General features: G+C 34.4%; 1 protein-coding gene across 1 annotated transcript in view; it reads right to left on the bottom strand.

Moving 5' to 3' along the window:
* Positions 1-27,733, bottom strand: part of LOC126249149 (ankyrin-3-like) — a 602,141-nt gene that overhangs the window by 35,559 nt on the left and 538,849 nt on the right. The window contains exons 25-32 of the mRNA XM_049950803.1: positions 17,407-17,596; positions 14,790-14,925; positions 14,120-14,302; positions 13,895-14,039; positions 13,553-13,759; positions 13,203-13,423; positions 10,878-10,932; positions 6,402-6,902 (exon numbers count right to left, since the gene is read on the bottom strand). Coding sequence (XP_049806760.1) covers positions 6,402-6,902; positions 10,878-10,932; positions 13,203-13,423; positions 13,553-13,759; positions 13,895-14,039; positions 14,120-14,302; positions 14,790-14,925; positions 17,407-17,596 — 1,638 coding nt within the window. The remainder of the gene's footprint in view (positions 1-6,401; positions 6,903-10,877; positions 10,933-13,202; positions 13,424-13,552; positions 13,760-13,894; positions 14,040-14,119; positions 14,303-14,789; positions 14,926-17,406; positions 17,597-27,733) is intronic.

Genomic DNA, 27,733 nt, shown 5'->3' with positions numbered 1-27,733 from the left:
TAAGTTCTATCTTTGTTGATCTGTAAACATAAGCTGCAGATAGCAAAATCATCTCTGTTTTGTTATAAATTGTCTAGCTCAAGTCTCTACTACTGTATTAGTTTGTTTAGCAATGAAATAACTTAAATATTATTATGTTCAATGAAATATTATGAAGGAGAGGCAGAGAAATGAATTTTTTGAAGTGAAGTTCTCAATCTTGTTTACGTGCCTTTTGATGACTCAGCTCCTCAACTATTCAGTGTGTTGTACTTCTTACATTATTTATAATGCTCAAAGGACTTTTCATTAACATAAAGCTCAAAAGTTCTTTGTTTAACTGTAGACGGATATTTAGTTACATAACAAATGAATGCAACTGGTTGGATGAAATTGCTGCTGTTGTATGTTAAGAACCTAGAAATGTGTTATGATAATTGCTTATCCTCAAAGGTGGATTCTGTTAAACGTGCATTATGATTTTATTGTTATATAGGGAGATATAATTTTGTATATATTGTATTCTACAAAATATACACTATTTCATGTCATTTGCTTTTTTTCATTCTCCCCATTGCAAATAGTCATTTACTGAAACTTTATTAATAGTGTTTAAGAAAGTATTTGGCATAAGTAATACTGATATATTGGAGAGTAAAATGCTGTTGCCCGGTTGGATGGATCTGAAAGTGCTGGTGCAAGAATGAAGTTTGCTACAGTGAGAATTCCATTTATCTTGAGGAGTGACTGGGGAAGGAGATTTTTTTGTGTGTGTCCAATAATGACATTCTGATTACATGGTTCTGACACAAGTGGTTTTATGTTATGACATAGTTAGTTATGGTTCTTTACACGTAACTAAAGTGGAGGAAGTGGTCATGAGATTTGTAGAAACCGAAATTCCCATTGTTGCAATAATAGTAGAGGACTCATTCACAGATGTGGGATTGAAAATAGAGCATCTGCATGCTTTCTTGTAATTCATAGTAGTGGTTGCCTTGTAATATGTGATGCAGGAGGAGCAACCAATTTCAGCTTGAATGTACATGGTGAAGCTTTGTGCACAGAAAATTATTTTCTCTTAAACCACTACACCAATATCTTTGAAAACTTTTCTCTCATAAAATACACTTCAGATAGTGTTTTCATCATTTTATTATTCTGCTGTAGTATCCACTTCATGGATTGTTTCAGGTCTGAATGTCAGTATCAGAAATACTCACAGTATTTTGGATACAGATCTGTTGACCACAGGTATTGTAGTGGCCAAATTGTTTATTTTAAATCTTTTTGTTATGTGCAGTAATACTATTGTCACTTGTGTCATGCACAGACATTCTGATGAGTTTAGAATTTATTGATTTTACAAAAAAGTGTACATAAATATCCATTATTAGAGACTTGAAAAATGCTACTACTCAATAGGAGAATTAATGAATGATGGGATGATTATTTTCTGTAAGTTAGTTGATTCAGGATTCAATTCTTGGTTTCTCCTAGGGTTTTCTGTCACTTATTCCTTCTTTCAATTTGGTAAATATTTGTTAATGTAAAAATGCCAAGGTCTTCCATGGTTTGGAGCCCAAGTTAAGCAGTGTGCTCCATTATAACTGACTGAATAAGTCAGTTCAAAGATTGGAGAAAGGCAAGAGTGTACCACCCCAAATATAACCATGCCTAGTAAAATATTTTGTTGTTAAAGACAAACTTCAGATTGAGGAAAGCTCAGTTTTTTTATGAATTTTGTTGATACATTAGAGGTTAATGATGTTTTTACAAATACAAAGCTAATTAGGCTTATTGTTAGCAGCCTTTTCTCAAGTGTCCCAGTGAAAGAACACATTGGCACCATTTGTCTTAAAGGCTGACAGTAGTTCAGATCTTTGAAGAAATTTCTCCAGCTGTTATAAAAGACTGTTCATCAAAGACACTCACTGGACATTCTGCATTTGTCATTAAATAGACTGTTGCCACAGTTTGGAAACTATGGAACAAAGACTGGTGTGTATCATACAACCAGATAAAGTTATCCTTGGAATTTTATGCATCTGCAGTTCGCACTGCTCTACACAGTGAAGTGTGGAAGTTTTGTTCTCGACAGATAGGCTAATGGGATACCATTTCTCATTTTTTAAACAACCTAAGCTGATAAAATTTAGCTTCATCTTTATGATCAGCCAAGTCACAAAAGAGAAATGAGTATTTTAAAATGGTAACATAACCTTTACAATCTTAAAATCCTGTTTGGCAAGAAGAGACCACTGAAATGTCAGTGCTCAAACAGATATTACTCAGCTCTAATAAATCAGTCACAGGGAAGTGGTAAACAGAAGAGTAAGTGCCTCAACTTGCAGAGGCACTTCTGACAATACAGTCAAAATTCAGATCCAAGAGTATGTTTGTGATGATAAAGTTATAAACACTGTGTTAAAAAAATCTTTATTGCCTGTTTAATTGCAGTATGTTCAAATGTTCTTGAGCACTCTCTCTGCTGCACATGAGTTTTTGAACTCACAAAGAACATTTTCAGCTGTCAGTAAAGACTTAGTAAAAATGATCTAATGACTCTGAAGAGATGTGCAATTGTTAGCCATAATCATTTTGAAAAATATATTTGGTGTTACTGAAAATTTGCCTCCTACTCTTCTTAGTGATAGACTGATAACCTAAAACTCAGAATGTGAGGCAGTACGTAAATAATAAATATGAAAAAGTTTAATTATTGTAATTTATCACCAGTCCAGTCAACTATAATGAGAAAGTGAAGGATAAATATTTCAAGTGTACCATCTACATACATGGAAGAAAGTTACAGAAAGCATCATGCTACATAAAATCCAAACGAGTATCTCAGTGATGTGCTACCCATTACATTGTTTCTAGGAAAGTTTGAACTACCACTTCTGCTTACCAACAAATGGCTACCAAGGCAGAAGCGATATGTTAAGCTACTGCAACTGGTCATAGTAATAGCACAAAGAACTCCTTTGATACAGCACTGCAAATAGAAGATATGTCTTCTTAAAGTTTTTATAAATTCAAAGTTTCTTCTGAACTCAATATCATCAATGGAACTTATGGGATCTATTTAAAGAGAACTGTTTCCACTTTTATATACTGAATGTTATTTCTAATTTATATATAATGTCATAAATTGTCTTAGAATAGTGTGAAAAATGTTTAAGCTTATTTGTGTCAGTAGGATGGATTTATGTCTACAGACTTGGAAGTTAGCTTCATCTTCCTGAATGGGACAGTATAACTGACAGGTGTGAAACAGCATACTGCCAACCATAAAAACACTGTGACTTGTTTTTGCAGTAAAATATGGTGAGACCTACAATTAATAAAGTAAATGGAACTGTCACAATTTAATCAACAAATACAAATGGGAACCTAAAATTATTCTCCAACTATATGTATAATATTCATAAGAAGATACCTAGATCGAGACGGTGTATTGTGCACAGTGGTAAGTTCTGAAGACTGTTTCCAAATAAATATTCATATTTCCGCCAATACTCAATTGCCTGTATCCAAGGGTGCTCATACCTGTGAGCAAAGGGTCACCCCCCCACCCCCCTCCCCTGCTTTCAGGGAAAAGAAAAAATAAAGTGTTTTCAGGTGTTTTTCACTCAAAGCTTATGTTTGAATGCCTCTGACATGAGGTGGAGACAAACAGAAAGACCTATTTGACAAATGTGTGTATCATGTTGGGGCAGTGATGGGGCGAGGGACATTTGTATGTGTGAATCGACAACCATAGCACTGCCCGTCAATCGTTGAACAGCAACAGGGCAATCCCATGGCCAATTGGAGTGTGTGATGCCAAGTTTCCATAGTTTAAGAATGGTGCATTGTCAACCTACACAACATTAGTAATTTTGGTTCCTACTGGCATCAGCTATCCAGGGTTAAAATTTTGTGACAATTTTTCTCCACCCTATATATGTATTATTTTCCACATCTTCCCCTAAGCATCTGGGCCAATTTCAACCAAACTTAGTATACATATCACTTATGGCCTGAAAAGAATTGCTGTGGGGTTAAGCACCACCTATTTATCAAAGAATGGTGGTGAGGGTGAAAAAGCAGTGTAGCCCATGATGCGTGAAATACCCATACTTTAGTCATCCAGTACTGGAGAATGAGAACAGTTAGTGACTTGCAACAAACTTTACACATAATTTTAAACCTTTACAAAACTTTTTCTGGATGGCAATGCCCACAAATCAATGAAAGGAAAAATGTTCAATGCTTATCATATTTTCACTGTTCATGCGGTAAATCAGCTGCATGAAGCATGGTGTTTTAATTTGTTACTTCTTTATTCCTAACTGTAATTGTGAAAAATTTTGCAGACAGTATTCAAATATACCTCTGAATGTACCATCAAAATTGTATCAGTGTAAAACCCAGAGTTCAGGAGATATATACCACAAACACTGAGATGTGTGAAAAACTGCCTCATCATGCATGGTGTTTAAATTTTGCAGACAGTATCCACATACACTGCTAAATATACTTTAAAAATATATTATTGTATGACACATAGTTCAGGGGATCTGAGATCATAAACACTAAGATACATGAAAATCTGCTGCATCATGCATGATGTTTTAATTTATTACTTCTTTATGATAAGCTACTTGACAATGATACTGCAGGGCAAAATTTTCTGGAGATACAGGTGAAATATGTGTGAAATATTTTAAATACATGTGAAAGATGTCTGAGGTGTGCGCATGTGGATAAAAATGTGACTAGAAATCTCATTCTAAACCCATGGAACAATTTCAACCAAATTTGGTACCCGTATTAATTACAATCTGGAAAGAAATACTATGGGGGTAAGAGCCATCAGCATCCTATTGGGATGGGGCTTATAATGTGGAGAGAGAAGAGGTGAGGAGGAGTGGACAAATAGAGAGGCGGAAGGAGGAAGTGGACACAGATAGAAGGGGCAAGAATAGATAGACACGGAGGGGGGAGGGGGAAATGGAGGGAGAGGGGGAGAGGAACAGATGGACAGAAAAAGGAGAGAGGAGAAATGAACAGACACAGAGGGAGGGGGAAATGGACAGAGAAAGGGAAGAGGAGATGGCCAGTGGGGGGATTGAAAGGGAGAGAGGATGTTCATATGTGTGTGAAATCTTATGGGACTTAACTAGGGAGAGAGGGAACAAAGAGATTGTAGACAAAGCAGATGGAGGAAATGAACAAAGAGAGGGGGAGGAGGAGACGGAATTAGAGGGGGAGGAGGAGGTGGACAGATGGGGAAGGACCAGATGGACAGAGAGAGGAGGAGAAGCAGGTGTACAGAGGGATAGGTACAAGGAGATGGACAGAGAGAAGGGCAGGAGGAGACAGACAGAGAGGGGGGAAGTTGGAAGAGGTGAACAGAGAGGGGAAAGGAGGAGATGGACTAATAGAAAATTGGAATAAGTACATACCCAGGCAACACTGGGTACTCAGCTAGTTTCATTCTATTTAAGCCATGTCAGTCAGTAGTATACTGGTAGCACAGCATAAATGATACATTATTTTCCTATATTTAATAGTGATAGTTAGATAGAAGCAGAGATAAGACAAAACACTGCACATAAATGCTAGATAAAATTATAAATGTAGTCAATAATGATACTTTTTTTAATACCGGGACAGAGTTTGGGTCACTATAGCTAATGCCCTATATCCTTGACATTAGAACAATAAACATATGACGTACTGTGTAGTATGATGCCTGATAACCATCTGAGTTCATTTCTTTATAATGAGCTTGTGCAAACACAACATGAAAATCCAGCCAAAAAAGTATGATCTCATTGGCCAAATAAATGATTGTAATAAATATTTATTTACAGTAATTTCAGCTTTTGTTTTTAGAGTTTTCTGACATAATAATGCAGCAGGTTCTAGATATTAACAAGAGATGTCAGTCCACATAAGTAAGGTCTCATAAAAGTCTTACCAAACCAAAATTATTTTCAGTGTGAGCCTTCACAATTGTTAAAAGATATTAGGGTCTACTCTGTTATTTTGTGCAAGTACATATTGAAAATATTCTTGAACATCTTTTAGCATAAATGTAAATGAGACCAAGCTTCTATATTAACAACACAGAAAAGAGTTTTTGGGCTCATATTAATTAAAAAGGGCAGCTTCACAATTAATTTAATGTGCCATAAAACCAGTTCTTTTCATGCAACAGAACTATACCTTTTGGCAATTATTACACTACATGTGGCAGAAGAACATGTGACAGTGACAGCCAAAGTGCACTTAGGCAAACTGTCAGTGCTAGATATTTCTTAGACCTTCTTCTAATAAAGGAAATAAAAAGAAAATTGGAAGCAGAAAAAGTTATGATACCATGCTTAGAAATGTAACATTGTTAATACATTGAGACAAAAAATTCTTACCTTCTCCAGTTGGAATCACCTTGTAGGAATCATCCAGTCTGACCAGCCCTTCACTAACACCCTGAAAAAGTTCGGAATCTCGTCTCTGATCCTCTTTTAGTGTAACTTTAATAGGAACGGCTTCCTCTGGCAACTGTTCAGGAGAGGACACTTGCTTCTGTGACATTTCATCTTCCATTGTGCTATCCTCAAAAGTGGAGGTTGACAGCCGTGACGTGTCATCTTCAGTTTTTGATGGAGGTATAGGTGAATCACTTTCAGTAATTACTGATGTGTGCCTCTTCATTGCCTCTTCATCTGATATAACTATTGGCTGTCTTTCATACTGCCGATCACGCTTATCTTGAGCAAATATTTCTTTCAGCTGAGCAACTGTTCGTCTTTCTTCTTCAACAACTTTTTCTTCACCAATATACTTCCTTTCTTCTGATTCATCAACATCATCTCTCTCCTTCAGAGGCCAGTCCTTTAGTATTACATCTGTTTTTTGTATTTGAAAGTCTAAAAACAAGTAAATGAATGGCATCAGAATAAATTACTTCATGTTAACAGTGTAAGTAATAGTTTCTCCATAATGCATAGCAATTTACTCACTTCTGCTACAGTAAAATACATTTTCTTTCTGACAATGGTCCTAATAAAAAATCAAGTAATATATAAAATATGTAAGATATTCATTGTTACCAAAAGAAAGAATGGCAAAAGTTAAGTGCTCCATTTAAAATGACTTAAAAAATAAGAAATATATGTTTGCCTGAGACTAATCTGCTGTAATACTGGTATGTAATATCTACTTTTAGAATCACAGTACATAGATGTATACTAGTTAGTTACTTTCATGTTCCATGGTTCATTTTGCACAACATATTATAATAATGTGGACTGAGTCATTTTACATCCATGTTGCAAAGTAATTTGTACATATTGTTACATTCTGAACATTTAAAGGTTTTTTTAAAGGGAAAAAGATATAAAGATGGTGTGAGTTGGTAATCCTACCCACCATCTTTTACTCATTACAGTAATAGAAATTCTCCTACAGAATAGAAAGAGTTCTCCAGGAGAAACTTTCTCTGTCTGTTTTCAAATTTTACTTTGCTTTCTGTTAGACATTTCATATCAATGGGTAAATTATCAAATCTAGTTAATGCGGCATTGTGCACCTCTTTTTACACTGAAGACAACTTTAATGTGGAATAATGGATGTTGTTTTTCCTTCTGGTATTGTAATTATGTACATCAGTGTTCCTTTTGAACTGTAATGGATTATTTACAACAAACTTCATGAGGGAATAATTATACTGTGAAGCAGTAGTCAGTATGCCGAACTCCTTGAACAGATTTGTCCAAGATGATCACGGGCAAGCACCAAATATTATTCCTACAGCACATTTTTGCACAATGGAGGCTTTCTTTCTTAAAGATGAGTTACCTCAACACATTATTCCATATGACATTACTGAATGAAAATATGCAAAATATATCAGCTTACTGATTTTTCTCTTCCCAAGATTTGCTTTGATTCTAAGTGTAAGTGTGGCTGAACTAACTTGTTTTAGGAGTTCCAAAATGTGCTTATTCCAATTTAAATTCCTATTAGTATGGATACCTATGAATTTCAATGTTTCCACTCTATTGTTATTTGCTTGCCATGTGTTACACTTATCATTGGTGTAGTACCCCTAGATGTGCAGAACTGAATATGTTGTTTCTTTTTAAAATTGAGGGTGAGACTATTTGCAGAAAACGAGTCAATGATACTTTTAAGAGCTATGTTTACCATGTCTTCTGTTTCTGTATGTATGCGTGGATTAATTCTGCTTGTTGTATATTAGATAGAAGATCATTTACTTATGTGAAGAACTATAGTGGACCTAAGACTGTGCCTTGGGGAATCCCATACATCATACTTTATTTCTCTCCAGTCAGAATTATGTTCCCAGACTATATTGGTTGAATTACTGAGAACAACTTCCTGCATTCTTTGGTTAGATATGAGAGCATCCATTGGTTGGCTATAGTATCAATCCTATAAAACTTCAATTTATCTAGGACAATATTGTAACTCACACAGTCAAATGCCATAGATAGTTTGCAGAAAATACCAACCGGCACTACTGTGTTTGCAGAAAATATCAACCGGCACTATAGTATTATTTATTGCTTGTAAAATCTGGTGACGGAACATGTAAATGGCATTCTGAAACCCAAATTGTGATTTACTGGGGATATTATTGTTGCTAAGGTGAATTACTATCCTAGAATACATCACCTTATCAAAAAGTTTGGAAAATGATGTCAGCAGTGAAACAGGTCAGTAGCTATTGACACCTCTTTTATCACCATTCTTAAAGAAGAGTTTAACAATGACATATTCAGTCTCTCTGGAAAAATTCCTTGAGTCTGTGATGCATTACATGTTTCAGATAAGACTGGGTTTATTAAATGGGAACAAATCTTCAGTACTCTATTGGAAACACCATGAAACCCAGATGAGCTTTGATTTCTGAGAGACTATAATTTTCTTACTTTCATATGGAGAAGTTGGTGGTACATTCATATGATTGAATTTTATGAGTTACTTTTTCAACATACTGCTGTGATTTTTCTCTTGACTTGTTTGTCCCTGTGCTTTCTACTATATTTGAGAAGTGATTATTAAATACATTTACTTCCTGTGACTCATCTTTCCAATCCTTCGATTGAGTTCAATAGCGATGTAATCCTGTTCCATGGCTGGTTGACCTGTCTCTCATTTCACTACATTCCATATAGCCTTAAGTCTGTTGTCGGAATTATTCTGACATTATGTGCATATTCCTTGATTTTTAATAACCTTTCTTAGTAATTTTGAGTAGCTTTTGCAGTGAGCAGCTACTGCAGGATCCCTACTCATTCTTGGCAAAAGATACATTTCCCTTTTCCTTTCACAAGATACTTTAAGCCCTCTAGTCATCCATCGGCTTTTACATCACTGTTTAGTATCCTTTCTGATTAGCTTACTCTGAAAGTTGTCTTCAAATAGTAATAAGACTTTCTCATGGAGTATATTAAATTTGATGTTAGCATTTGGTTTATTATAAAGTTCATCCCAAGTCATCCCCTGTATACTGTGCTTAAAAACATTTGTCGTGGAGTCACTCATTATTCTCACTGATCTCCACTAAACAGCACACATACCTAAAGGCAATATGGTATTTATCCTAATTAACTGTGCATCGTGATCAGAGAGGGCATTTGTTACTGGATAAACAGTTATTTTCCTACTTTAAGCTTTACAAAAGAAAACATGATCACTTAGGGTCTTAATGTCTTTATCCACCTGTGCTGGAAAGTTAATGGCTGAAATTATATTTTAGAATCCAAATAAGATTTCTAGATCATTTTTCCTATTAGAATCCTTAAGAAAATTAATGCTGAAGTCATCACAGACTACTAACTGCTTGCTGCTGCCTGACAGTTTACTTCATTCTGTTTGTATAGGTTTCTAATGTAATATAACACAACACCAGATGATTGGGAAGTCCTACAACTAAATACTGTGACACCAGCTATTCAGGAATGAGTACCAACCGGTGTTCTGTGCGTGAAATACAATATACAAGTGTAGTACCATGTGCCATTCCACAAAACACTGCACCTGTTTAATAGAAATACTGAATGCACTCAGTCTCATATTTAAAACATTTTCTTTTTACTTTTATCTATTGATGCTCTCATTCCAGTTTTTCCTTGCCTTCTTCCTATCCTGTCAGTAATCACTGTGGTGCCTCTAAATTATCAGATTCCCAAATATGATGTGATTATGATATTTCACACTTGATTTCCTACTTGTCAAGAACTGATCAATACATTATGATATTGACATTTGTGAATCACTTGCAATGACATTTGTGAATCACTTGCAATGTCATGCCAGTAATAATGGTCATAGTGACATTTATTCAGCTTATAACTCTTCTGTTTTCTTTATTATTAATAACTAGCAAATATAACTGGTAAATTTCTGTAGTAATCTCAAAAAGTAAAAAAAATAAATACGCTGTAGCATGATTTGTTCCCAGTAAACTACTTAATGGCTTCCTATACCCTTTTCTCTGTGAGGTATTGCATATTATACTCAATAAATTGTTTTTAATGCAAGAATTCTATAGACACTGGTATCCTGGTCTTACAGTGAAATTCAGTATCTGTAATTTGCAATAAACTAAAGCAGTTGTGTGTTCAACTGGCACACTGCAGGTGTGCAAGTGTGTGTGTGTTTTTTTCTTTTTTTCCTTGTGTGTATACATTTATACTCTAGCTGGTCAAAGGTTTTCTTCCAAAAGCTACTCAAGTCTTCATTCTCTTTTGTCTGTGCCCATCAATGACTCAATACTTCTGCCATTTGGCCAGTGGTCTCCTTTACGCCTAAATTATTTACATTCTTCCAGAATATTTCCTACCATATTTTAAATGAAAATAAGACTTTCTTACCTTCATGTGATTTCTTCTTCTCTGCTTGCACAAGCTCTTCAACAGATTCTGATTCCTAAAATGGGGTATACATCATTACAGGCAAAACTCATAAAAGCTAGAGAAAAACAAATATAAAGTGGAAATTAAAAAGTCTAGTGTACCAGAATTACTTGTATTTATTCCATTATTCAATAGCTGTTTACTGATTTAAATAAGATCTCAAACTCTCGAATAGGTAAGAGAAAATTATTGGATTATAACTAATTTGAGCATTATTTTCAGAACATGATGTGCTACTCATTTACCTCTACTGGCAATAAGTCCTTAATATTGTTATACAACTTTTTTATGGTACAAGTAAAATATTTAAGTTATTAACTGCAAATAGCTTTGTTTTGGATCATGAAACATGGATTTAAAATTCAGATATTAATGGGGCACAATACGTATGAGTGTTTCAGCAACTGAGAAAATAGTGCTGGGCTCAGTTAATACATAAATATATTGCTCACAAAAGGTATCATGACTGTATACAGTTTGGACAGCAGAGTACATAAAGCATACAAAAAATATGGCACCTGTAACAAGATATGTGCTACATGTGAACCAGGTATTATTCATGAGAATTAGAGAAGCTACTTTTGATGTTTCTATATACAAAAGATGTCCACGATACTGATGGACTTATCACAATTGCAGCTCAGAACACTTAATTCATTATTAGTGGGCAGGAGATCAGCAATAGTACTTCTGAGCATAAGTCAAGAATGAGTCACAAGTAATAAATCAGGTGTCAAGAATCCTATTTTCATTGGCAACAACAGTATCATTTCACACAAATTGCATTTATGGAAAAATATAGATTGTGCAATTCCTTATTAAAAAATAAAGACTTATGTGATCCAGACTTTCTTGTAACTGTGATTTGTTTCAAATGTGGATGGTCTCCTACCTCTACTACAGAAGAATTCCTGGATCAAGTAATGGAAATATCACAGTTAAACGATAATGGCCAACTGTGGCCGTCAATGTTGTGTTCATTAGACTGCGGACAAGATTATTACAGATGCTTATCATATAGCAGAAATAATATTGCAAATGGAGACAGAATAAGACCTGTGTCAATAATGAAATTAACACTTTGAAAACAAAAAGTATGCATCATAACAGAATTTATAGTGAATAATGCTACAGGGGATGTCTAATTTGGGGCCCAAAACCTGTTGCATGCGTAATAGATACTGGTGGGTGAGTTTTCATGGACCACTGCATAAAACAACTTCTTCAGCCTTGGTATAGAGGTGTGGTCTACTTCTCTGCATTATTCTTGCAGAATCATAAAATGGCCTCAGGGCCAGTTTAAGGACCAAGCTACATAAGCTGTCACTTGGGGCACCAAGCTGAGAGGAGCACCAGTGGCACCTACAGCTGTAAGGTTTCTATACAGGATGTATCACAATTAGAGGTGGTCAGTTGGAGCACCAAGCTGAGCGGGTGCCAAGTGCAAGATTTATATACAGTATGTATCACAATTAGTGATGACAATTGACATGAAGAAAATGTGTGAGTGGAAAGGGGGGGTGGGGGGGTGGGATGGAGTACCAAATCATAAGTCACTTGGATGGAAGAATCTTCTCAAACCAGCAAGGAATGGTTTGTATATTTATGAAGGATGTTAGTATTTTCAAATCTCTTCCAGCTTAGCAAATGTCTTTTGCAAACAAGTCCGATTACAGTGACCCATGATGACTTTTTTTTTATATTTATACTAAACGCATCATGCATGATATCATACCTATTGTTTGTAAAAATTATTACTTCTTCACGTGAACAGCATTTCCACTCATCAATAAATAAAATAAATGTGCAGTGGGCTGTGTACCACAGTATGAATTCACTGCCTTTAAATTTATCACATTATTTCAATCTAGTGGAGTGTCCAAGGGGAATACAAAATAAAGTTCTCTGTGAGAATGTTATGTATTAAAGCACATTTAGGATGTGTTTCCATTGTCTCAATTACATGATTTCAGACACAGTCATTGATGCAGTTATGAAAAATATCTTGAGAAAATTACTCTGACAATGGTAGGCAATCATAACTGAAACTTGTTGGAAACAGTGAATGTAATGATATACAGAAGTATAATATTATATTTTTAAGCAATTTATTAGTCAACCCACACATACTGGACACTAAATCTTGGGACGCTATGCATGTATGTGTGTGTATGCTATAGAACTGCAGATACGCTTATGTGGATGTTCTAAAGAAAACAGATGAGATACCGTAACATACAGTAAATTTATTTAGAAACTTACAATAAATAAGTTCTGAAATACCTTCATTAAATCTTGCTCATCATATGCTGTAATGTCCACTGCAGTTTCTCGATGTAATGATGCATTTCTTGATGGTCCTAACTCTTCTTTCAAGAGGTCAAATCCTGATTGGTCTTGCCGAACTTTCTCAACAGCTTCATCCATCTCATCAACATTGAAAATGCACTGTTGAATGATATCATCACGGCCAATTTTCCTCAGTGCTTTCTCCAGTGTGTTAGCTTTAATGGAATAAAAATTAATTTGAATGTTTTTAATAATGTTACACATCTGAGCCAAGTTTTAAACAAAAATGTGATGTTCTGATAAAAAAATTACCACAATTTTTCACTTTTAATGTTATCACTCACCTGTTGCTTTATTTCCTGATTGTTGTACCCAGAGTCTCAACATTGCCATTGCTTGTTGTGCTACACTACTGGGAAATTCTGTTTTTATTATATTTACATCAGATGTAGAAACTCCAAGTTCATTGGCCAGAATCACCCAATCTTCCGCCAGCAAGTTACTAATATCTGATAAACGTAAATTCATGTGTCGGAAAGCATTAATTCGACCTGTAGGGTCCAGAAACAATATTTATTTGGTACATCATTTTCAGTATTCTGAAGTAAGTTTAATTAATGTTAATTAAAGTTTAATTAAATTTTGCAACAAATGTAAACTTAAATAGAGAAGAGAAAGATAAATACCAAAACCACCATCACGGAGGAAGCTGTATTTCTTCTGTAAGGAAACAAGATCTGGTTCTGACAGTCCGGATTCAGGTAATATCGTTTCAGGGAGTACGATATTTAATATGCAGACTGGCTGCTGGGGTGGTTCACCTTTTGCAACCTAAACAGGTGAAACATATGGATTATCAGGTAATGTATTAAGCAGACATCCAATATTCTTTCTACGTGTCATGTTTATACCTTCGGCTCTCTCATGAAAAGTATGCGACCAACTGTATCAGCATGTGGGTCCTTGACACGTACAGTAAATGGAAGACGATTCTCTCTAAATGCTCTGAATCCGAGTTGTAACTGGTCACCTGACTTTGTAACAGGAACCAAGTTCCCTGCAAATTCAATGTACTGTGGTTTTCCTTCGAGCACCTGTGGAACAAAAATAAGAAAGTAAACCTTTGTAATTGAGGCACTGTCTAAGAAAATGCATAGTAAGTATGACTAAATGAACAATAACATTTTTGGGTGAATTCATTATAAAAGGTAAAGGTGGTAAAGTTCCTCATTCTACCCCTATACTGACCAAATGCGCTTCACTGACTGCTGTGTCATCCTCTGCCAGTGGCATCATTGGATGCAGTATGGAGGGGGGTGTGATCAGCACAGTATGGAGGGGGATGTGATCAGCACACCACTCTCTTGGTTGTTGTCAGCTTTCCCGATTTTGGAACTGCTACTAATCAGCTGAGCAGCTCCTCAGTTGGCCTCACAAGGCCGAGTGCACTTCCTACCAGACCTTCCACTCTGGCAGTACTGGGAATCGAACCCGGATCCTCCACATGGCAGTCACCTGTGCTGATCACCCAGCTATGGAGGTGAACTAAGTATTACAAAGGTAAGTCTTAAAGAAACTTACCTCAACATCTCTACTCTTTGCAACTTCAGTAAAATGCTCCTGATGCTCTAATGTTTTGTCTTCTTTATCATCAGTCATGCAAAACACCCTAAGTCTGGCTTCGAGAACATCGACACGTTTTGCGAAAACAACAAATCTGTAAGAATTCAAAGAAATATATCAGTGATACCAGCATTACTCATTTAAATGTGTGAGTCATTCACATTGCTCTTCAAAAATAAATATTATTTTGAATGGCATTTCAAACAATATCATAATATCAGACATAGTTTGTAACAATGAATTGTCTACAAAATATTTCTGGAATTAAAGCTGAAGTAGACTTCAGCTCTGAATACTTAATTCATGAGTACCCAATGTTAACACCAGTATCTGTAAAAAGTGTTCACAGCCAGCCCATTTTACTGAAGGAAATAAATTGTTTTTGTCTGATAACTGTAGTAAGGCACAACTGAAGAACTTTGGCACATAGTATATAATGTCAGATAGTGACGTTTATTTATTTTGTCTGAATAAGTTTTTTGTTCTACTACTATAAAATTACACACGCCAAGCACATATTATACATAAATTTTCATGAGGTCACTATGCTTTCACAGGACAAACCTTTTTAATTTTCAGAATAAATATTAAAGTATTAGAGTACTTCTATCACGAAATCATGAGGAAAATTAAAAATGAGTAAATTAATAAATGTAAAGCTAAACAGAAGACTGAAGTATACTAAATCTTTTCATAACTTATATCTGAAACATTACAAAATGTGTTCCTGAAAATAGATGTCAATATTCATTTAGTTGATGTGGCAGAGTTGAAGTTCAAGATTTTACATCAAATGAACATGTAAGAGATAGGGAATAAATAATGTGGGCAGTAATCATGTTCACAAATAACAGTGTGACTAATTTCTGATACCACAACAGGAAAAATTTATATACAGTCACTCACATAAATTTGTTTCAAAACAGGATGTTGAAATTTTGTCACTATACATTCCCAGGTACAATGTGTACATTATTATCTTTGTACATTGCTAAGATAAATACTTTTCTTTTTAAGGTGTACATGTGATTGAACAGAAACTCAGTTCAAGAATGAGAGGGGAAAGAATGATAGGAGGAATAGCTAGACTGTTGAGGTTATCACATTTTAGTTTTTGGAAAATTAGTCAAAATTCAACTGTTAATAGAGCTTCCTGAAATGAAATTAAAGATCTCAGATCTAAATAATATTGCTCTATAAATATTTTAGTGTTTTTGACTAATGAGGCTCATGAGATTCTACTGTATCGCCATCTCTCTTAACTTCGAAATGTGACTCCATCTTCTCACTCATTTCTTCTGTTGTTGTTATTATTATTATTATTATTATTATTATTATCAGTGATATCAGGTCATATTATTATTATTATTATTATTATTATTATTATTATTACTATTATCAGTGATATCAGGTTACAAGTCATTCTCTCTTTTCCTGATACTGAAGATTGAGTAACATCTATAAATTGTCTTACATTGTACTGAGTTTAAAGATTTTAAACCTACGTACTATTGAACATGCTCAAGTGTCACACAACATTTCATTCTCCAAATAACTGTTCAATAGTTCATGATAATTTGAACTAGGTTACTCAATCATGTAATGTTTCCCACAAATTCGAACAAGTATATATGCACTTTCCCTACTGCAGCATATCGAAGGATGACATTCTATCTCTTTACAGTGAGCTGGAGGAGGAAGTACGTTATCTTCACCTTAGTTGTCTTATACACATATCAGAGTAACTAAAACTTTTTCTTATTATCTTTGTATCACAAAGTCTTGATATTCTAAGGATTATTAATAATTACAAAAGCTCGAATGTCTTTCATCTATATCTGAGTTGCACTAGGATTTTATGCAATTGACCAAATTTAATATTTTATTATGAAGAACATGCATTATGTCATAAAGCATCTAAAACACGAATTTGAGCATAAGAAGAACATTGAGTTTTCCAGAATAGTTCTTTGTACATTAAATTACCTAAACAATGTCACCCACTGAGCCCTAAACATAAGATTACAAAGGATCTATGACACCACTAACAGATTGCTGAATATGAAATGCGTGGCATTTTCTCTCCTTTACTCTTGGTCTCATGAAAATATTTTCCATCAGCAACATAAATGCATGGCACAGTCTCTCCATTATTGTTGGTCAAATGGTTGTGAAGAAAATATTTTCCACCAGCAGGATAGGAACTGGCTTTGCCTGAATTTCATAAAACTATTGTGAATTAGAACTGTGGGCTGCAGGGGCGATGTTTAATTCAAAAGCTAGTTGAGGTAGTGCACTGCATTTGGTTTCAGTGGCAATGTTGTAAGGGAAATAGCAAATCTTATATGGGTGACCTATTGTGAAAAGTGTATAACATTAATGATGATGACTTTTTTGTCCAATGAAACTGTTATCCAGCCTTTTCAGTACAGTAGAACTACTTTAATATATTAAGAGGTTTAAAAAATGCATTTTTTGCTGCAATACATTCATATAGTTATTTGCATTAGGGCAATGGCACAATTATTGTAGTGACTGACACACTATATAAAAACAGAATACTTCATGCACTTACTTGGCCATAAAAGGAACGTGAATTGCTTCCTTGTACAGCTCTGTTGCCATTTTTGTGGCTTCACCGATATTTCTACAATCCATCAGCCAAAATCTTGCAGATACTGTTGTTGTGAAAGACACACAGTCATTGACAAATGTGAGTGGTGTTGACCCAGTTACATCCTCCCACTGGGCTCGTGTTGTCCCTCCTAAAGAAAACTTAATGTTCAGTATTTAGTCTTCTTAAGTTCCACATAACATCTACCAGTAATATGAATTCACAAGGACAAAGTATATTTTGGGATTAACTGTATCTGTCTCTTATCTTTAAACTGTAGAACACATGAGAAGTAAAACGGACTCTGAATTTTCTTTCAATGAACTAATATATTTATTGGAAAAAATTCAGTTTCACCATCTTCTTGCAAATATTATGACTATTTGGTCATGAACTTCTTCAGATAGGTACATGTGTTCATCACGTATGTATATGGGGAGCAAAAATTAGACTATTTCTGCATCACTGATACAGAATGTTTCAATATTCAATGCTGATTGTGAGCTCTGTCAGTATTAAGATTCAATTACATTTAAATGCCAAAGAGTTCTTTACATTTTATTGTATTTTTGTACAAATATTGAGAATTTCCCTTCAGTTTTTCTAACAAGGACTAGGAAATTTTTCAAATGATCATATTACATCATGATGTAGAAAACAGGATAATGGCAGTGCATTTTTGTAAAAACAACCATTATGTATTATTCACATGTGTGATCTACCATGCAGAATTGGAAGAGCCTATCAATTACTTTTCATTTTACCTGTGACAACTACACAAAAATTATTCTTTTGTCAAAATGAATGTAAAAAATGTTCTTATGGCAAAGAGTAGTGACGTCCTTCATGGCATGCTGAAGAACACAATGACATTAATGAGTGATTACACATAGTGTAATAAAATATTCACAGAGTAAGGCAAGCAAATGAGGAATATGTAAGGCTAATGTGCAGATGAAAAGGAATATGTGGAGTATCCTAACATGAAAATAGTCATATGACAAAAAGCAAAATACTGTTTTGTACTCTTTTACAGACCACAATGCAGGATTCTATGTTTTAATGACTACAAAAAAACTGGGAAAAATCATCATTAGGCATTTATACATTCAAAATTAATAGATAATAGCCAAACAAAGGAAGCTCAACTTTGAATTGCTCAAAGCAATTGTGAAACAGGACACATCATTCATGCTGTGTTTACTCATGTAAAAACAATGAGACCTATTATTTAAATAATTTCAGTAAAAGTTAAGTAAAGGTATTAAAAGCTGAATATTATTTGTTAAACTGGTAATTTTGTGAAATAAGTAGGTTCTGCCATTGCTATGAAACCATTACTATGTTCCCAAATGAAAAGAATTTGGACTGAATAAATAAAACTATTTTTTTAAATGGTAGGACTGATTATGTAGCAGAAAAGCATATTTTAAGTTAATAAAATCAGACTTAATTGTAATAACTACTGGGTCATTATTTGTGATGTGTAACCAAATTGTGCAGTATACAGACACATCTGTGAGAATAAAAAAAGTTGAGGAAATGACGTGAACTCTGAAGATGACCACTAGCTGGTTTAAAATAGTTAGAGCATTGTGAAATGCTCATGTTAATATGTCGTAAAAAATAAAAGGCGTTAGATAACTTCATTCAAAACAGCACAGGGTGAAGTACCAGTAGGTTTATATAAAAAAATAAATAATGAATGAGCTATATTGATGTAAATGTATCATTGCTATGTTTGCAGAGAGCGTATGTAATACATGCAATTCTATGAATGTAAAAATATAGCCATTCATGAAAAAATGTGATTATTTTTGGGATTTCATTGTTGCAGGAAGATAATCTGCTTTCATATCTACATACATAGTGAAGCAACTTGTTGTATTGTATTACTGAAGTATGACGGCAAACAAATGATATCATCTGGTCTCCTTAACACATTAATTATATCTGCTGTGGGAAAGACAAAGCTACTCAGAGTTTAGTACAGTGGTGCATACTTCAGAATGGCTCATGTGTAGAAATAAAATTTTGAGCTCAGTCAATATATACTTCAGATTTAATTAATATTTTGTTATAGTTTGTTGCACTGATGATAATACCTATTGTTGCGAATTATGAGTTCTGACATATTTGGGCTTTTGTGATTTGTAAATTAGTCTTCTCCAAAACTGTGCATGAGAGATATGGTTAACAATGGGGTAAAGATGACATGTGACAAATTTAGTTTTTTAAATGAATATGCTATTTATTTCATATGTTTATTAGAGAGGTCACATTTGGATAAATAAATATTTCTTTACAAACATAATGACATCTGCAACACACAAAAGGAATTATCACTTCTAAAAACCATGAATTTAAAGAACCTAGTTTTTTCCTTGTTTTACTCATGCCTACTATATGTCTTTGCTACGACATTTCAATGAAGAAGTTCTTAAAACTTTCACATGTTTTGTAAGGTCATTCGTAGGGTATTAATTTATGTGTAAAGTATGTGCTGTTTAGTTGCTGTCTTTGCTGCTATTGTGATTGTTCTTAGTTTTTGTATTTCTATCTACAGGAGCATATAAATACATAATTTTCTCAATAAATTAAGTTTTGTAGATGTGTGGTAGTTCAATCTGGAACTACATAAAAAAACTCTCAAAGTTACAACTAAAGTAATCAACTAAAGTAATAAAACCTACAAACACAGAAAATCACATCATTAGAGGCGGCAAACACCTTTGTCTCTCTATCTAGGGTTGAAGTTAATTAGGCTAAAGTGCATTGAGAAAGGAATCACATCCATCCTTCAATAACTTCAGATAATGTCAATGCAATGATTAGTGACTTTGCCAATAGAGGTCAGCTCCCATTTATCTGAGAATAAATTAATATTAAGTATTCATAAAATGTTAACTGATTTTCTGTTACTTGTGATAAAATGAGGTATTTATTTCTAAGATTATATGTATCTTCTAACATATCAGATGAGTAACTTTCACCATACTAAGCTATCAGCCTATTTGCATACAACTGTATAATTATTACATATGCTTTCCCATCTAATTTTATACAAATGCAATAACAAATTATTCCCATAAGTTTCATCCACATTGATTTCAAGAATAATTTGGCATTTCACCCCTTCTATACAGCTACATAACACTGTAGTTACAACAATGAGACTATCTGACACATAATTGATTTTTTATTAACAATCAAATGTTTGCTTGCTGTATAGTTTAACTATTGCAAAATATTTGAAAAATGACTTTCTCAGCAGTGCTGCTCATTCTGTGGATCTATATGACAACATTAAGGGATGGTGTGATAGATGTTTTTTAATCCTTGTCTTGCATACTCTTCTAAGGGCTTTAACAAAAAGTACAAAGTTCCCTGTGGAATCTAGAATAAAGCATATACAGACATACCCACCCACCCACCTTCCCATAGATGCACGTGTGTGAGCACGGGCATGTGTGCCCACAAACACAAACACACACACACACACACACACACAGTTGTCATTGAATATTATTGTTACACTACAAGCAGCTTTGTTACAAAAAATTCATCATACTCATCTAGTGATGAGCGTAAATAGCACATGAAAATTAAAAAAAGCCCGGACTCAAGAGTCTGCAAATTTAGTTACCTTATATTTTCAGCTATAAATAATAATAATAATAATATTCTAGTCTTAATTTAACTCCTAGTTTGAAGTTCTGTTGGAGTAATCTCAGTATGAAAAAGTCTGAAAATGTAAAAACTAGCCTCGAATGGTAAGTTCAATATTTCAAAGGAATGTCCCATGTCTCTCTTTTTTTAGCCATAAACTTGATTATAGCACAAACTAGTACAGTTCATAACAGACTACAAAATATAAAAATCATTTGTCTTCATGTTCTCAATACCAAAGAGAAGAGTAATTTTCTTCAACACCAAATTTGGTTTGGTATAAATCACCCTAGAATTTTTGATACTTTATTAAAATTTTTCCATTGGGTGAATAATCTAAAATGGCTATACAGCTAAAGCACCATTAGAAAGATTCATTTTAAATTGACATTGTCATGGCCCACACAAGAAAGTACAGAAAAGAAGCCACTTTGAGTCTGTATAATGCTAATATGAACTGAACTCATATCAGAATATTGTGAAGAAAGACAAAACTTTGAAATCCCTGCACAATGACATAAAATAAACTACACAATACAAATTACTGGAAGATGAGAAATTAGCCAATATGATGAAATAATATAGGTACACTATATAAAGTGACAAATGTGAGTTACTAATAGCAAACTTGGTAATGACATGATAATAAAATGTTGAAAATATTGCTAATTAAAATAAAAATAAGATTTGTAATATAGGCCCATCTGGAATGTACCATTGCCTAACATGAGAGTGAGCAGTGAACTCAGGGTATCCAAAATTGAATGGAAAACTTGCAGGCATAGATTTCTAAGGCCATGAATGCAATAAATTAACAAAAATTGTGTTACAGATATTCTAAATTATGGATGGTGTTGACCAAGGATGAAGAAGTTAGACAACTAGGATATCCAAATTTGTTTTTGATTTTAGTCATAAGTTGAGTATCTCTTCCTACATATCTGACATAACTTATGACATCATCCAAACAATTATCACCAACATTTTCATCGAACTGTCAAATCTTGGAAGTTGCTTCAGGTAGCTAGTTAAAGCTTTTAGCAAAAGCAATAGTGTCGTGTCATTCAAGCTCAGAAGTTAGATTTTGAAAATGATAAGACAGATACAACAACTTAAAGGAACTACACTGTAGAAGAATATTTGAATCTGTTATTGCTATGTGGAACTTTTTAACATATTTAATTATTGCCAAAGTCCTGTTCATATTATCCCTTTCAAAGCAGTTACCGTAACAATCACATAGCTTCTATAAATGTCTAACACAAGAAACTGAGTATTTAAACACATCTTAAAACTCAGTACATAGGCAACTACATCATATTTGCATTGGACTTGAATAACGGCAATTTCTATCATAGAGATTCTCAACAACCTTTTCCACATCAATGGAAAACTTCTGAAACCTACATTTTCACCTACAGCCTAACACATGTTAAAAAAGATTGGATTTTCAAAAACTCTTCAGTGTCAAATATATTTATAATGACAATCAGCTTCCTGAAATAACCAGTATGTTCCTATATAAATGCAACGTTGGTAAACATGTGAAAACCCTATAGTGGCATAAAATGCCTTGATGTTTCAGTTTTAGTCATCCAAAGTGGTCTCTATTTGATGTGCAACTGTTGAATTCTGCTTGTTTAGAAAGTAGAATCTCTTTCCATTCTCTTGATGCTTCTTAACATTTTAACTCTATTTGATACAGGTATTTTGTGACATCTTTTGTATAATATTTTGCATTAACAATACTGAAACATGTCACATGTTGCTTTGATAATGTGTTTTATTAAGGATTTTCACTACCAGTTCTTATAACTGTAACATTACTTAAAAGGTTTGCACTTGATGTGTCTTTTGTTCACAAACCACTGTACACTTTTTTCTGGGATAACGTAGTAATAGGTAGTACATCATGTTTATCTAAGTGAAGGAATGTTGTGTTGTGTATTCTACCATGTGTGACTTCTGTTTGGTGTGTTTTCAGACTTTTTCTGCTTGTGGGGCTTTACTGATTTGGTTAGGGGCAACCAAATTACCATTAACTTAGACAAGTGTGGGAAACTGACGACGAAAAATATCCAGTTTAAGCCAAGTACAGAAATTAATCTGGTATGTGGAGTTCATCCATCAGTCTCACCTACCTGTCTTCAAAGCTAACACGATGCACATTATGTTATATGAGCATATCATTTATTATTATCTGAAATATCAAAGGATATTTATATCCTGCAATTTTTGCACACAGAGTTCTCTTCCATTTCTTAGAAAAACACCTATTCCTTGACCAACTGTTTCCTACTCATCTTAACCAACACTTTTTCCATGGAACAATTATTTACTTATTCATCTTAATTAAGCATTGTCTGCCTTGGTATTAAGCATACAAGTTCTGAACACTGTCCATTAACCTTTTTTTTATTATTATTTATCCATGTTTTACTTCAGATGGATCAAGCAAGTATAAATTCACACAGATATGAAAAATGACCTAAAAGTACATGTCACCTAATCAAACAAAATCCAAGGTTTTTAGGCAGAATGTGCAATTCTAGTCCAAGGCTACCTCACCTTCCTTTCTCTATAACTCAGAAAAATACTTTTAGTCAGAAGACAATGGCAATTGCCTTTAAAAAATATTGTGCATCAGATGTTGCACATAACCACCGATCATTATAAACAGCACAACCATTGTCAGTTCCACAGAAAGATCTATAGTAGTTATTTTCACATTTTTCTTCAGCCAACAAGAATTATTTCATGTAAAAGATGCTGAATGTGAAAGCAGAAACACTTGGTAATAAAATTTAGTACCGTAGTTGAAAAATATTGAAACTTATATTTTCTTTTTAATGAGCAACATACATCATCATGATAAAGAAGAGAAATATTTGACAACTGTCTGGCAATATTATGACATAAGGATCTTCAAAAAATACCAATAACAACTGTAACACTCCATGTTTCCACCTACTCTCTGTCTCTCTGTGTCTCTTTCTCATGCATGCGCACACACAAACACACACACACACACACACACACACACACACACACACACACACACACACACACACACACTCACACCCCCCCCTCAAACTGAAATGTGTGTGTGTGTGTGTGTGTGTGTGTGTGTGTGTGTGTGTGTGTGTGTGTCAAATACAGTTCACACATGGCTGATTGTCCGTATTTGCTACATTTTCCTCTGTTTTATCTGCTCTGTTTATTAAATTGCTCCATAATCAGCTTTTGTACAAAAAACAGAGAGGTGGAAGAAATTTTAGGCTTTGATACCTCATCAGTTATGATCTCATTACAGACAGAAGTTCTTGTTTTCTGTTCATATAGTTGTCTGCATTTATTTAAGATAATTTAGTTTTCAGTATTCACCAGTGTCAAATAGCCCGCACAGCCATGTAAGCCAATATAATTAACTTGTGCACTGCAACATTGTGATAGGGATGAATCTGTGAAGGATGTAAGTCCTTGGTTCTTCACCCAATGTATTCACCAGTTTGTACAGCTTCATATAAAGATCTACAATTTTGCATTGGGATCTAGCACAAGATGTAAGGTAGCATTCTGTTCACACAGACCACCTACAGCTAAGGTGAAAGCCATGTTAAGGATATAGTAAAACAGCAGCATATACAAAAAGTACATCAAAAAGCTAATAAAAGGCATAATAACATCAAATACTATTGGGTTTCGAAACTGTAGTTGCTTTATTATGTTCTATTCAGTTTCTATCAGTGCATCCCATTCATGTTTTGAGACAATCAACAGTAATATTTGAAAGCCACTGTATATTACTGTTATGTATTCTCTGTACATAGTTGCATGGTTTCAGAGTTCTTTGCAATTATAAACTTTTAAATAGTTCACACATTTTGTACAGGTGATACAACAGTAAACCAAGGACATCTGAAAAACTGAACAAACTTGTTATGCTGCATGCTTGGGGTCCATTAATGGTTGCAAAATGCCTTTTTATTATAATATGAAATCATCTGTAGTATTTATTCCTAGAAAAAGGTGAAGCAGTAATTATGACACTGCTTTTCTAAATAGATGAATGATGTGAGGACATATTACGCACCACTATCAGTAATCGATTCCCTGAACACTGATGAAAAAAAAAGTGTGATGATCATTTCAATGGGTTTTATATACAAATATATATATATTTTTAAAAAAACCTTGTTTTGTGTGGCTGGTAAATCTGGAGAGTAATATAAACATGCACAGCATCTCATTAACAACCAAGACTGTTTGGTTTAAGATAAAAAAGCAACAAAAATCATGTCATTCATGTATCACAACTCTGATAACACACTATTTACAATAAAACATATTATACAACAAACCTTCAATAATATCTGTTGTGAGAAATATTCTCATGGCATAAAGAAACAGTGTATTGAGTAGTTTCCTGTCTATGTAACAAAAATGACTAATGCCTCTCTTTTTTTCAAAAACAAATATATTTTCTTAGCATAATCTGAGAGACTGTTATTTACAACAACTAAAGAAATAATGGCAACATAAGTGTTCAGTTGCATGGACAGCATGTGTAGTCAGATGAAGTAAGAACAGTACTTTGGTCTAATCTGCTGACCAGAAAAGAATATACATGATTTGATAACTGCAGCTGAAGGAAGATATTCAGCTGAACTAGCACCCCTGGGAGAAAAGAAACTGTAGAGAATCTGACTTAATCGCCACTTAATGGTTGTTACTGAGATTATATATTTTAATATGAGATTATATGTTAAAACTGTGCACCAGACTGAGAATAAAATCATTGGCATTGTACTATAGTTGTGCAAACCTCATGGACCATTTGTTCCCTTCTTACATCCCAAGTTCCACAAAGAGTCTTTTGCTATGCTGCTGCACTAGTACATCCTGGAGAATGTATGGGTTCTCAGTTTGAGAGTCTTGCCTGGCAAACAATTTTAACTTACTGTAAAAAATATTAATCACAATTTATACTCTGCATTGAATACAACATGTTGTCTCAATAAGAACAACAACTGTCATAAAGTCAAACACTCCATTATTTCCAAAAATGGGAAATATCCATTTGGAATAACAACAGTACGAATTAGGACAGAGAGCTACTCACCCCACAGAGGAGACAGTGAGTGGCAGACAGACACATTTATATACTTTTAAAGGTTTGGGTTGGTCCATGAGGCCTGCATGAATAGCACAATAGGTAACACACTCTCAGTAAAATTCAGGGGTTCTGGGTTTGAGCCACACTCTGGCTCATCCACCAGAGAACTATAACAAGCTACAAGCTGCAAAAATTTTAATAGCATGTACTCTATACAGTATAAGTAGTGTCTATCTCACAAACATTTCATTGTCTATATGTCAAATGAACTTTCAAGCCAGGGAACCCAGTAGTTTCTGTCATTCATTGAAGAAGGCAGGGAAATTCCTTGCCGTGGGTGGCTCAGCACTGTCATGGCAAAAAAATTGGCATATGCAGTTACCTGAAGCAAGAACAGTACTCTGGGCTCTAAGGTTTTATTGTGTACCCTTTACTGTTTGAATTGTCCTCAGTTTGTAGGACTGAAGATCAGATGTTTTATTTATTGATAACCCAGTCCAGTGCACTTGACTTTTTTCTTGTACACCACTTGACTGTTCAGGTAGCCAAACAGCAGACATCACACTGGAACTGAATACATGTGTGACTATTAATACCATACAGGTTCAAGCACGACTCATCCAAAAACTTTACCTTTTGCTACTCAACAAATCAGTAATGTGAATGTGCTGAATACAGCCTGATGTATCTGCAGTTTTAGGACAACAGAAGCCTATGCATTCATGAAATTATCTTCAGTTCAACCTACAGCAGAATGCTTCAGATTGTCAGTGGAGACTGATAGATATATGTTGCAGTCCTCTAACACTGAGCCAACACTGAGGTCAGGCTGTTGTTTCCAAACCTACAAGATGGCAGTCATTCACTGCTGTGGTAGTACTACATGGTCAATTACTTGCTTGTCAGTAAGCAAGGCACTCTTCTCCTAATTGCTTCCAAACATTTGTTTCTTACATCATTTCCTGCATGAGCCTAGTGTCATAATATGACAAACACATTTCCCAAAGGTCAGTCATTATGCCTCATTGCAATGCCAATATTCTGTGTTGGCTAACCATATTGACATTTCCTTTCATGTTTCCACTTCAATAAATGCTGGAATCTGAATCATTCTACACATATTTCAAGTTTGGATTCATTCAAGCAATTATTTTTGGGTGTTCTCATTTTCACAGCTTGTAGAGTTTTTCTGTAATTAAGAGGAATATTGTTGCAAATATCTAAAGGCAGATACAGAAAGCCTGCTACACAGAGGAAGAGAAATGATTAAATGCAGGACATTAAACTAAACTGCTGAAAGTAAACGTTAGTATAGTGGATTCATCATAGACCACATCAAACCAGCTAGAAGACTGATGGGGAAAAAAACAAAACTAAAAAAAATAATGGGGTACAGTGTGAACTGTGGAAGTCTTAGTAGGCAACTATTGCATATCTACTCATGCTGGCATTTTCTTCTTTGCCTGCAGTGCTGGTTGGCTGCTTAAGACAGGTCTATATAAT

Source organism: Schistocerca nitens, chromosome 3, assembly GCF_023898315.1.
Source record: "Schistocerca nitens isolate TAMUIC-IGC-003100 chromosome 3, iqSchNite1.1, whole genome shotgun sequence".
Taxonomy (NCBI): domain Eukaryota; kingdom Metazoa; phylum Arthropoda; class Insecta; order Orthoptera; family Acrididae; genus Schistocerca; species Schistocerca nitens.
Note: the sequence above shows the minus strand (reverse complement) of the source record. Positions and strands in the feature narration are given on the sequence as shown.